This window comes from Macrobrachium rosenbergii, chromosome 52, assembly GCF_040412425.1.
Source record: "Macrobrachium rosenbergii isolate ZJJX-2024 chromosome 52, ASM4041242v1, whole genome shotgun sequence".
NCBI classification, from domain to species: Eukaryota; Metazoa; Arthropoda; class Malacostraca; order Decapoda; family Palaemonidae; genus Macrobrachium; species Macrobrachium rosenbergii.
Genome location: NC_089792.1, coordinates 427,645 through 441,318, shown reverse-complemented (window position 1 = coordinate 441,318; position 13,674 = coordinate 427,645). Strand labels below are relative to the sequence as shown.

Below are 13,674 nucleotides of genomic sequence, written 5' to 3'. Positions count from 1 at the left end.
CCCTTAACCTTCGCTCGCTGTACAAGATGACGACCTCATTCACTGACGTTCCAGTGAGAGAGAGAGAGAGAGAGAGAGAGAGAGAGAGAGAGAGAGAGAGTGAGAGTGAGAGTGAGAGTGTGAGAGAGAGAGAAAGTTTCAGCAGAAACATTCCGACCCATAACTACGTCACCGCTTCCTGTTCTTGAATCACCAACACGCCCAACAACTTTTCTTCTTCCTCTTTTTTTTTTTCCTTCGTAGATTTATGCTAACTCTGGCAACTGGTAACCTCCTCCGCCGGCGTCACCTTCAAGACAGCCACCCAGCCACCCCTCCGGAGGTACCGCCGACGCGCACGCATGCCCTTCCTGTGTCCCGCGAAGTATAAAAGATCTTCCAAGCCACTGAATACCTCAGTCTATCCCGGAGTTTTGGCTTATAGCATCACTCAAGCGCTTTCCTCTCTTCCTTTGTAAAATCCACTTCAATAGACGCCATGAAGTTGGTGAGTTGATTGAGCCATTTCTTTTTTTTATTCAAGTTTTCTTGAGTTTATTTCGTTCTGTGTATTGATTTAGCTATATAAATTATATATATACATATATGTACAATATATACTGTGTATATATATATACATATATATATATATATATATATATATATATATATATATATATATATATATATATATATATATTTTATACAGTATATTTATATATATACATACATATATATATATATATATATATATATATATATATATATATATATATATATATATATATATACTGTATTATGATGTATGTGTGCAATCATTCATTCACAAGGGAGAATTATTATTATTATTATTATTATTATTATTATGTTATTATTATTATTATTATTATTATTATTATTATTAGTTTTCCTAAGTTTATTTCATTCTATGCATTTTTATGTGTGTGTGTGTGTGTTCACTCAACCATTCATTGGCACAAGGGAAAGATATTATTATTATTATTATTATTATTATTATTATTATTATTATTATTATTATTATTATTAAATTAAATAAATCCACAAATTAATTTAAAAAAATAGATGAAATGAAAGTAAATTATAAAATACATGATGAAGAGAGATTACGTTTTTATAATTATAAATTCCTGAATTTCGATTCAGAAAATTATAAAAAAAAAAAAAAAAAAAAAAAAGGGTTGGCAAGAAACACTTCGTGGGCTCATCACAGCATCATACGATGCTTATGTTAATGAATTACCAGGGTTCATACAGACAGGCGAGATGAAATTTAAAGAATCAAATGAATATTTTTTGTTCTGTCACGCCATTCTTTAAATCTTTACGACCGTGATCTCAACACATACACATACACACACACACATATCAATATATATATATATATATATATATATATATATATATATATATATATATATATATATATATATATATATATATATATATATATATATATACATATACAGTATATATTCATATACATATTTATATTTTATATATGCATACATATATATATATACACATACATATATACATACACACATGCATACATATATATACATATACACACATACATACTTACATACATATATATATGTGTGTGTATACTGTATATATATATATATATATATATATATATATATATATATATATATATATATATATATATATATATATATATATTCATAGTATACAGTAAAGACTGTAACACATTCAAGTCCTGTGAATTTGATAATCAAGTATCCATCAAGATGCTATACACAATTTACTATGTCAGTTTTGACCCATGAAATACACCTGCCATAAGATAGTTTATACAAATAAGAAAAATATATTATCAGATTTGAAAGCTGTATCATTCTGAATACAGAGACCAAATCAAACTGAGGTCACCCCTTGATTATGACAAGAACAATTTTGATGTCATGAACTGTTTTCTTAGCAGGGTCAGAAGCGAGAACACCAATTTTACAAAGTAAACAACATATTATGACTCACATAGTTATCGGTCAAAACTCTACAAAGTTTCAATGTCTAGTCTGTTACCCATCTGCTACAATATTCAGAATTTTCGTGCCTTCCCTTGTGCTTCCTGGTTTAAATCCTTTCTCCAGAACTGGAAACGAAAGGAAAGCCCACGTTACCACATTCACAACAGAAAACTCTGGTGATGGCAAACAGTTATGGCCTAATAAAGCTTTTGTTTCCTTGAACTTGCTTGATTGACTGACTTATTAAAGCCAATAGCTCTCAATCATATTAATTGGTTCTCAACCAGGGGAATTTAGTGTTTCAGGGGAGGAATTGTGGCCAAGGATTTATAGTATTATTTGCATACTATTTGGAATGCACCTTTTGAGGCAGACAGTTTTGGAAAAGTGGGGAATAACATTCTGACATATGGTGAAAGAGTGCATGGGCCAAAAAAGGTTGAGAACCACTGAGCTTCGGCTATAAAGCCCACACTGGGACACTTTCAAAGGGTGTATGGCCAAAAAAGGTTGAGACCACTGAGCTTAGGCTATAAAACCCACACTGGGACACTGTCAAAGGGTGCATGGGCCAAAAAAAAGTTGAGAACCACTGAGCTTAGGCTATAAAACCCACACTGGGACACTTTCAAAGGGTGCATGGGCCAAAAAAGTTTGAGAACCACTGAGCTTAGGCTATAAAACCCACACTGGGACACTTTCAAAGGGTGCAATGGCCAAAAAAGGTTGAGGACCACTGAGCTTAGGCTATAAAACCCGTGCTAGGACACTTTCAGCGAACAGTTTAAGGCTAGACTACTGGAACAACAGGCCCAACATCAAATAGGCTAGGCAATTCATTCACTGGATTGTTGGACTTATTACACTTGCCTGATTATGTGTCAGAAACTACAAGATGGAAGAAATAAAGCATGAATGGACATAAATAAATAGCTACAAAGTGGGTAAAGCAGCTTGGGGCCTAAGGAAGGGATACTGCAAAGCAACCTTTAGTAAAACCTACAGTGCACCACGTGCACTGATGGTATGACCTCCCTATGTATTGAACTGGCTTGAATTCTATTTGGACTTAAAACTTAATGACCTATACCTTGCATTTCCGTATATAAGCTCAAACATATCCAATTTCCTTTACTTTGGTGAACTAGCTTGGGGCGTTTTGTCTCTGGACTTTATCTAGACTTAAATTTATGACTTTTAATCTCCATTTCAGTACATTCACTTGTCTTCTCAGGTATAAAACTCAATCAGGTCCAATTTCCTTTATTTTGGTAAACTAGCTTAAGGTGTTACAACTCCGGATTCTATTCTTGGGACTTAAACTGAAGACTATTACTATTCAATACATTATACGATTTTTCATCTCCTCTCACAAGTTAAAAGTTCATACGGATCTTCTTTCTTTATTTCACTCGATTATATATTTTACACTTCCCTCAGCAGGCATCAGCTCAAACAGATCCTATTTCCTTCGTTCCAGGTTATCGCAGGACTCGCTCTCAGCGCGCTCGTGGCTGTGGCCCTGGCCTTCCCTGACCCATCGCCAGTGGCAGTGCCCAATCCCGATGCAGATGCCAGCCCTGAGGCCAATCCCCAAAACAGATTCCTCGGATTGGGAGGATTAGGGGTCTTGGAGGATTTGGCCAAAGGATTTGGTGGAGGATTTGGCCAAGGATTTGGCGGAGGATTTGGCCCCGGACGGTGGAGGATTTGGCCCCGGTTTGGAGGAGGCTTTGGTGGTGGCGGATTTGGGCATGGTCATCACCACCACCACCACCATGGTGGGATTTTTCGGCTAAGATGGAATTAGAAAGTAAAAATCTACAATAATAAGAATTAATTTATATCTTAAAAATATTTACTGATCCAGCCAAAAAATTAACTCTTTGTTTTGTATACATTTTTATACAAAAGATCATGTTTGTGAAAAATGCAAAATAGACCTTTAGAATCCCTTTGAATCTCTTCTTCAAAATACCAACAAAAAATATCAGGAGCTCAAAAAGGGTATATTGGAAATAATATCCACAAAATGGGAAATATATATGGTCGACTTGATTCCAGGCGGGATGAGTCACCAGCTCACTGGTGTGGCTTCATGTTCTGAAGATAAGACTTCATCATACAGGGGAAAGTTGATCGATTTCATAAAATTTAGGCTGTCAAGCCGAGCAGTGGGGTACTTCCAGCCAGTCAGCGCTTAAGACAGTGAAAAGAGAGAGTTTAAGTGGTTAGACAGCAAGATCTAGAGATTCATAGACTAAAGGAAATGAAGTACAAGGATCTAAGATGGAACTAGGAGAAACTCTAACAGGTGAACTGGTGGACTGAGAAGTAATAGTTGGGAGAATCTTGACAGCAAGATTAAAGAAAGGAAGTAAGAGAAAGTGGTTGAAGCTAGGGGTCAAAGGGACACTACAAACACCCTTTGTAACACCTACAGTACACCACGTGAGGTGCCCTGATGCGACTGGCCCCTGCTGGACAAGAAATCTGAAATCCTCAACATACGGCAGTTTAATGCTTTATAAAATATCATTATAATGAATTCTTATGGGGTCATCCTAAGCCAAAACTCACGACATTTTGCTTGTTCTTTCAAGAAGTTTTAAACTGCACTTAGACTCTTGGGAATCCAGGTGGTTTCTCTCACTGCTCTGCTAGATTCCGGGGATGCTTATTTAACTCATTCCATTTCATTGTGGAATGGAATAGAATATAAAATCTCGGCCTAAGGCAAAGCACAGGTACCTATGGGGTCATTCAGCGCTGAAAAGGAAACTGAAAGCAAAAAGGATTTAAAGGTGTAACAGGAGGAAAGCGTCGCAGTTGCACTGTGAAACAATTGTTAGGAAAGGGTGGGAAGTAAGACGGAAGAAAGAGAAGCTGAACAGAGGTACAGTAACAGGAATGAAAGGGGTTGCAGCTAAGGGCCGAAGGGACGTTGCAAAGAACCTAAGTAATGCCTACAGTGCACCTCACGCTCTACACCCCTACAGGGAATAACTTAGAAGGTGAAATATTGTAAAATTATGCCCGTCCCTATAAAGTTTGTATAGATGGAAACTGTAGCAGTATCAGACCAGTCTCCAATCTTCTCTATAAGCTTACTGAAAAATGTACATTCAATTAAACAAATGATTATACTTTGATTCTAGGCATTTTCCATATGACAAGCAATATCTCACAGTAAAAACCCAGGCCATTACAATTCCCTTACAGATGTATCTAGTTACACCCAAAACAGCTTAGGGAATGGATGTTAACTCAGGCTTCTCCAGACTGATTTAGTGCTGCCTTCATTTACTAACACTGAGGCTCATATGCATAAATTTCACAAACTGGGTGTTGAAAGCACATACTTCACACTTCCCAGAATTAACTCACCCCAACTAAAATTAAAAGTCTCTGTTTTGTCCTTACAGATATATACACATTCCTAATGGGTATACATTATGCATGAATATATAAATACTTTATACTTTGAAGCTTACAAAGCATCCCTATATCTGTATGCAGTTATGTATATAAATGTAATGTGTGCGCATATTACAAAACAAAGAAAGACGTGACAATTTAGCAAATTGAACACGCAAAAGCCTTGGAAAAACCTACAGCACATGTCACGTGACCTGCAAAAAGAAAATTGCCCAAGAGGCTATTGTTGTGACAATTATCTCCCTCCTGCCTTCCATTCCTCCCTTCCTCCCTCCTCTCCCCTTCCATCCTCTCCCCCCAACTACCCAGTGCCTTCCTCCTACTTTCCATAAGCAAATCTACTGGATCTACAGACTGGAAAGCTCCGGGAATTCCACAAGGGGAGATATTGTTTACTGCGCTGGTCTTCCCGAGCAGAAAGAATTATTAAAACAACAACAGAACTGAATGTGTCGCAACTCACGGAGTGTTCTGCGTTACAGCAATAATTTTCCCTCATTATCCTCTAATAAAGATTTATCGAGGAGAATATCAGAGAATGTGATTTAAAGATATGATCGACAAGTTAAGCGGCCACGTTCTTCCGGTCTTGAACAAACCTACGGACGAAATTCACGTGATTTTTTTTTTTTCCTTCTGGCAACTGGCTATCACCATTTGCATACCCCCTAGTACACCCTCAAGAAGAGATCCACAATGTTATTACGTACCCATGCGCTTCGTTGCCTATAAATGACCTTTCCGGCAACAACACTTCCTTCAGTCTGTCGCGCAGTTTGCCAGAAGCGAAGCTGTCCTCACCGGAACGAGATTTGCTATTGTTATTTATTTACTCCTGAAAACTACAGGTAGATCGATTCGACGAGATGAAATTGGTAAGTTTTCTTTGCTTTCTCGATCACCCGGAGAGAGAGAGAGAGAGAGAGAGAGAGAGAGAGAGAGAGAGAGAGAGAGAGTTACAAGGATTAGGATGTCTCAAAGACTTATAAGTCCATCCGAGGAGACATCCTAGGAGCAGGTTCTACTGTTCATTCACAGTGTTCTAATGATTTTGTCCAGCTTTCTTTTAAAATCTTCTTCCACACTGTTATTGTTGACAACTTCTGGTGGCAGTTTATTCCACGTGTCACATATCTTGTACGTAACGAAGTTCCCACACTGAGATGTGTTGTATCTCTTCAATTCTAGTTCCCATCCGTTATTTCTCGTCTGGAGAGAGAGAGAGAGAGAGAGAGAGAGAGAGAGAGAGAGAGAGAGAGACGACGCGATGAAACTGGTAAGTTCTTTGGCTTTCTCGATCACCCGGAGAGAGAGAGAGAGAGAGAGAGAGAGAGAGAGAGAGAGAGAGAGAGAAACGACACGATAAAATTGGTAAGATATTTTGTAGTGTTCAGTCCAGTTTGTTCTTTGCTTTCTCGATCACCCGAAGAGAGAGAGAGAGAGACGACGCAATGAAATTGGTAAGTTATTTTGTAGTGTTCAGTCCAGTTTGTTCATATTGCTTTCTCGATCACCCGGAGAGAGAGAGAGAGAGAGAGAGAGAGAGAGAGAGAGAGAGAGAGAGAGAGAGAGAGAGAGAGAGAGAGAGAGAGAATATATACTATAAAATTGGTAAGTTACTTTGTAGTGTTCAGTCCAGGTTGTTCATAATGCTTTCTCGATCACCCGAAGAGAAGAGAGAGAGAGAGAGAGAGAGAGAGAGAGAGAGAGAGAGAGAGAGAGAGAGAGAGAGAGAGAGAGAGACGCGATGATGAAATTGGTAAGTTATTTTGTATGTTCAGTCCAGTCTGTTCATATTGCTTCCTCGATCACCCGGAGAGAGAGAGAGAGAGAGAGAGAGAGAGAGAGAGAGAGAGAGAGAGAGAGAGAATATACTTTGAAATTGGTAAGTTACTTTGTAGTGTTCAGTCCAGTTTGTTCTTTTGCTCTCTCGATCACCTGAAGAGAGAGAGAGAGAGAGAGAGAGAGAGAGAGAGAGAGAGAGAGAGAGAGAGAGAGAGAGAGTACGCTATGAAATTGGTAAGTTATCGTGAAGTGTTCAGTCCAGTTTGTTCATAATGCTTTCTCGATCACCCGAAGAGAGAGAGAGAGAGAGAGAGAGAGAGAGAGAGAGAGAGAGAGAGAGAGAGAGAGAGAGAGAAAGAGGTAAGATATTTTGTAGTGTTCAGTCCAGTTTGTTCTTTGCTCTCTCCATCACCCGAAGGGAGAGAGAGAGAGAGAGAGAGAGAGAGAGAGAGAGAGAGAGAGAGAGAGAGTCACGATACGTATCCGTAACAGAAATACGAAAAATTTCATGAAACTGTCCCCACAAAATGATGAACAGGCCAGCAAAGAGAGAGAGAGAGAGAGAGAGAGAGAGAGTTACGACCCACAAAACGTCAAATCGTCTTTACGCAACATAAAACCTCGAATTGGAATAAAATATCTTTAGATTTGAGCAATATCTTGGCTCTAACCTTGAGGGGAGGCGGTTGCTTAAGTGTGGATCTTGATGAATTAGCCTATATATAAAATAGAATAGATACGTTAACTTTAAAGAGTGTGTGGAAAAAAAATACAAACCTGACACTCATCAGGAAAGAGGTACATAATGTGAAAACGAAGATTGTTGCTTGAAAGGATTTGGTGAATAAAAAAAAAAATTTATATATATATATATATATATATATATATATATATATATATATATATATATATATATATATATATATATATATATATATATATTATATATATATATATATATATATATATATATATATATATATATATATACATTTCCTGGTTTCATCAAGACCTTCCCCACCCAGCTGTGACCCACAATAGTCGACTGAATAACAGTATCTGATTTGCAGCGTATCTCAATAGAGACCCGGTTTGTTTGTTTATTTACATATATACAGATATATATATATATATATATAAAGACAAAATCATTAAAGGAAAGAGAAACAATGGAGTGCTGCAAGGCCTTTCGACTTATAGTCCTTTACTTAGCCTGAGTCTGCTAAGTAAAGGACTAAAGTCGAAAGGCCTTGCAGCACTCCATTGTTGCTCTTTCCTTCGTGGATTTTGTTTTTAGTTATATATTTATCACGTTCCATACTCTCGTGATTCAGTTGTACACATATATATATATATATATATATATATATATATATATATATATATATATATATATATATATATATATATAAAGAGAGAGAGAGAGAGAAATGGATTTGTTTATGTACGCAAGGGCAAGGAGCACCTGCGCAGATGTGCGCATGCGCGACGTCCACACTGACGTAAACAATGCCTTGCATATTTCAGGTACTCGTAGCCTTTATCCTGAACCTCATTTTGGGAGTGGCCCTGGCTTCCCGGTCCAGCCCCCCTGGCCCTGCCCAGACCTGAAAACAGACCCAAGCCCGCAAAGATTCGGACACGGGTTCGGTCATCACCACCACGGTCATCACCATCACGGTCATCACCATCACGGCTATCACCATCACCACCACAGACCCTTCTTTGGACACGGTTTCGGACACGGCCTGTTTTTCGGTTGAGATGACAGACGCAGAAGTAAAAATATTCATTCAATATCACTGTTGGCTTTTTGTTTTTTCAAGAGACATTTCAGAAAAAGATAAATATAAAATTTAAAATCTCCAAAATCTTTAAGATATTTGTTTGAAACAATGTTTAAATTCTTTGAGAATTTCCAGAATTTTGAAAATACAAAATAATATTGAAAAAATGCTAAAGTTAAAAAAAATGCTCTAAATAAGAAATCGCAATAAAAGGCGTATTATTATTATTATTATTATTATTATTATTATTATTATTATTATTATTATTATTATTATTATTATTATTCAGAATATGAACCTTATTCATATGGTACAAGCCCACAAAAGGATTAACTTGGAATTCAAGCTTCCAAAGAATATTATTATTATTCTTATTATTATTATTATTATTATTATTATTATTATTATTATTATTATTATTATTATTATTATTATTATTATTATTATTCAAAAAATGAACCTTATCCATATGGAACAAGCCCCACCAAAGGGGCCACTGGCTTGAAATTCAAGCTTCCAAAGAAGATTATTATTATTATTATTATTATTATTATTATTATTATTATTATTATTATTATTATTATTGGTGTTCACTATGAATAAGTAAGAGGAAGTAAAGGAAATACAGAAAGAAGGGATGTCACTTCTCAAAAAAATTAATTAATAAATTAACATATAGATAATTATTTTTGGTAAAAGATACTCGGCATGATTATCAAACAAAAATCAATGTGTGTTTTGCAAGTTGCAAGCTGCTGTGAAGCAATACTCGATTAACCAGTTAATTGACTCACAAACGCACTCTTCCGGAAAGTTCTCACAAAAACTTGACCCCTCTCTCTCTCTCTCTCTCTCTCTCTCTCTCTCTCTCTCTCTCTCTCTCTCTAGCTGAGCCTATAAAAATGCAATGAGTAGCATGAGCACACTCACACTGATATGTTCGCATACTGGTATAAGTTTCTTAAGCTACTCTCTCTCTCTCTCTCTCTCTCTCTCTCTCTCTCTCTCTCTCTCTCTCTCTCTCTCTCTCTCTCTCTCTCTCGTTTTTATGAGAAAATTAAGTGGTGTAACACTGGATTTCTTCACCAATAATAATAATAATAATAATAATAATAATAATAATAATGAACCAAACAAAAACTTCTTTCAGTTTTCTTCTGAAGATGGAAAGAGAAACCCACAAGATTCCCGTGTATAACTTGTTTACTTGTAAATATTTACATATTACTTTTAATCTCGAGTACTCTCAGGTCCTAACTGTGACCCTTTTTCAAGAGATGTGAAGGTAGTCAGGCTGGTTCAAGGCCCAGCAATCTGCTGGAACTTCTTCTCCCTGTTATACGCAGGAATCTTGTGGGTTTCCAATAATAATAATACTGGTGCGACATGACGTAGGGATAAGGTGAAGCCAGAACCCGTTGTTTCAGCAAAGGTAAGAAAAAGGTTCATTAGTATGGGCTGCGGACCCCAGGTAGAATGATACAGCATAATTTCTCCCATAGCTGAATAAAGAGCGCCTGCGGAAAAGCCGTGACAACAGAACAGACACGACAAGAGTTCAGTGACCTCCCTTGTTACGGGGAACTGGGGAAGGACAGGAATTAGGAATCCCTGGACTGGCACTTCAGGAATTCTCGAATAATAACATTTAGGACAAGCTCTGGGACCTATGAGGTCACTCAGCGCTGAAACGAAAATTCACAGTAAAAAGGTTTTGAAAGGTGTAACAGGAGGAAAACCTCGCGGTTGCACTATGAAACATTTGTTAGGAGAGGGTAGGAAGTAAGATGGAAGAGATTATGAACGGAGGTACAGTAAAGGGAATGGAAGGGGTTGCAGGTAAGGGGCCGAAGGGACGCTTCCGGGAACCTTAAGTAATGCCTACAGTGCAATGCATGAGGTGCACCGACGGTACTAAACCCCTAAAAATACACATATTGATTTATGAAATTTAGGCTGTCAGGCAAAACACTGGGGCGCTTTCAGTGAGAAAGAAGAAAAAGAGTTTCAGAAAGTAAAGGAGATGAAGTACAAGGATTTACAGGTGGAACTGGGAGAAAGCCCCACAGGTAACTGAGTGTAATAACTTACAATTTAAGGAGACTAGGAAAGAATGAAAACTACGGATTACCTTGACAGTAACATGATATATTAACAAAGTCTCTTGAGTTACAATAGGCAAAACTTTCCTCAGTACGTTCTGCAAATAATTCTTGGATGCAGGTAAGAAATTGACTATATGAACCAAAGTTTCGTGTGTAAGCAAACATTCACAAATGCATATCCATGTCTCTGGCAGCCATGAACCAAACTGGAGAACTGGTATGAACCCAAGTACGCATGCGCGTCTGTATCTGTCGATGTCACACATAAAAATAGTTGCCAAATGGGAAGATAAAGCACAGGTCACCTTCGCTACATAGAGAATGACGCAGCAGGAACGTTGACAAGGGGAATTTTCTAATGGGCTCTTCCTGGCTGGGGACAGAGGACTGTGAAACTGTACTGGCTGACAGAAGGTGGCCACCTTCTGCCAGACGCCTGTGTCGGGGATACGGCCAGGAAGAAAGCAACAAGTACAGTGAAAGATTAAAAAGGATTTTCCTTTGTGTAGTCTGGGGATGAGAGGAGAGGAGAGGAAAGACATACTTGTTCCACCTGCATTACGAGGCAAATGCAAACCTGAATGTCTTTTAATCTTAGTTCAGTAAGTCTTAAGGGTGCTTCTGTAAATGAGTTGATTTCAAGAAACAGCAACAAAAGGGTTTGAAGTTTCTGAATTTACTTACAAGTAAGGAGTGTGAATGCCTCTTGCATTTACAACATAGGCTTGAGGAAGCTGATTTCAAGAAACAGCGATAAAAAAAAGGTTGAAGTTTCTAATTTTATTTACAAGTAAGAGTGTGAATGTATCTGTGCATTTACAACAATGTCTTGAGGAAGCTGATTTCACGAAATCGCAACAAAAGGTTGAAGTTTTTAAATTTATTTACAAGTAAGGAGTGTGAATGTGTCTGTGCATTTACATGACAGGCTTCTGTAAGCTGATTTCAAGAAACAGCAACAAAAGAGTTCGAAGTTTCTGACTTGATTTACAAGTGTGAATGTGTCTATGCATTTACAACACAGGCTTCTGTAAATAAGTTGAAGAAATAGCAATAAGAAAAGTGTGAACATTCTGAATTTATTAACAAGAATGAAGTGTGTGAATGTGTTTTACAACATACACCTAAGGAAACCACACGACTCTAAATTCACCCCTGAGGGGACACCAATTCCAAGAAAACCATAATTGATGACTTGCTGTATTGAAGCGGCATTGATTTAATGACCTTCCCTTGGTATAGTCTATGCAACTAGTTGCAAGTGGCTGACAGTAGCGCTTCAAATCAAGATTCAGCCAGTTTAAACAATCACTACCTAATTTTCTTCAGAATTCGTATCAATTTTATTTGTTAAGTTTTTGTTTAGAGTGATACTATATGAGAGATACATACATACATACTGTATATATAAACAGCAAATAGCAGTTCACGTTCTGCATAAAGATTTGAATTTATCGTAATTTCTTGTACTATACGTAACCACAGAATAATTAGTTTGTAATGGCCAATCTAATTTCAATAAGTGATTCTAGAGCAGCTTTGAAATTACTTAAAACAATAACTGCAAAGCTGTCACTCGTTGTATTCAAGAATTTATCATTAGTTAACCACTTAATCCCAAAACCATCTCTATTGCTTACTGAGGGCCCTTTCAGCCCATGCAAAATGTTCGTTTAACCTCTGTTAAGAAATTCACATTTATGACTATATTTTTTAGAAAAAGGTTTTCCCCAAAGAACTTCACATTTATGACTATGATTTTTAAAAAAGAATTTCCCAAAGAAATTCACGTTTATGCCTACGACTTTTAACAAATAATTTCACACAGAAATTCACATTTATGCCTACGATTTTCAAAAAGTAATTTCCCAAAGAAATTCACATTTATGCCTAAGATTTTTAAGAAAGAATTTCCCAGAGAAATTCACATTTATGCAAATGATTTTTAAAAAGAATTTCCCAAAGGAATTCACATTTATGCCTATGGTTTTCAAAAGTAATTTCCAAAGAAATTCACATTTATGCCTACGATTTTGAAAAAACGAATTTCCCAAAGAAATTCACATTTATGTGCCTACGATTTTCAAAAAATAATTTCCCAAAGAAATACACATTTATGCCAAAGATTTCGAGAAAAAGAATTCCCCAATTTTGTGATAAATAACGACGAGAGTCTGAACACGTGTAATTTCTTATACATAATGACAAATGCAAACAGCAAGTGTAACTTTAAATTTATAAGAAGACACAGGAAAAGGGAAGTCTGCGTCACTGCTAAGGCCAAGGATATTCCGCATAACATAACACCCTCATTACATGACATTTGGTAACCAGCGTAAACTGCTTTCCTGTGGTTTTACGAAGTTTTTACCATTGCTACGAATTTGAAGGAAAATGTCATTGAGGTGAATCTTATCTTGACCACAGAAGGTGATCAGTCACTTTCAAATAAAGGAAGGCTAATTAACATTAAAATTAAACAATTAATCAGCCGGAATAGAAGAGAATATAGAATCTAGGTCAAAGCTAAGCGCTGGGAAATATGTAAAAAAGGTTTGAGAGTTGTAA

At 36.8% G+C, this 13,674-nt stretch overlaps 1 protein-coding gene across 1 annotated transcript; it reads left to right on the top strand.

The window, feature by feature from the left end:
• The first annotated feature begins 347 nt into the window (after nucleotides 1-347).
• LOC136833979 (uncharacterized) lies at nucleotides 348-3,946 on the top strand. The gene is made up of 2 exons (XM_067096250.1): nucleotides 348-487; nucleotides 3,472-3,946. The coding sequence occupies exons 1-2, from the start codon at nucleotides 479-481 to the stop codon at nucleotides 3,799-3,801; spliced, it is 339 nt and encodes a 112-aa protein (XP_066952351.1). The 5' UTR covers nucleotides 348-478; the 3' UTR covers nucleotides 3,802-3,946.
• The last annotated feature ends 9,728 nt before the right edge of the window (nucleotides 3,947-13,674 follow it).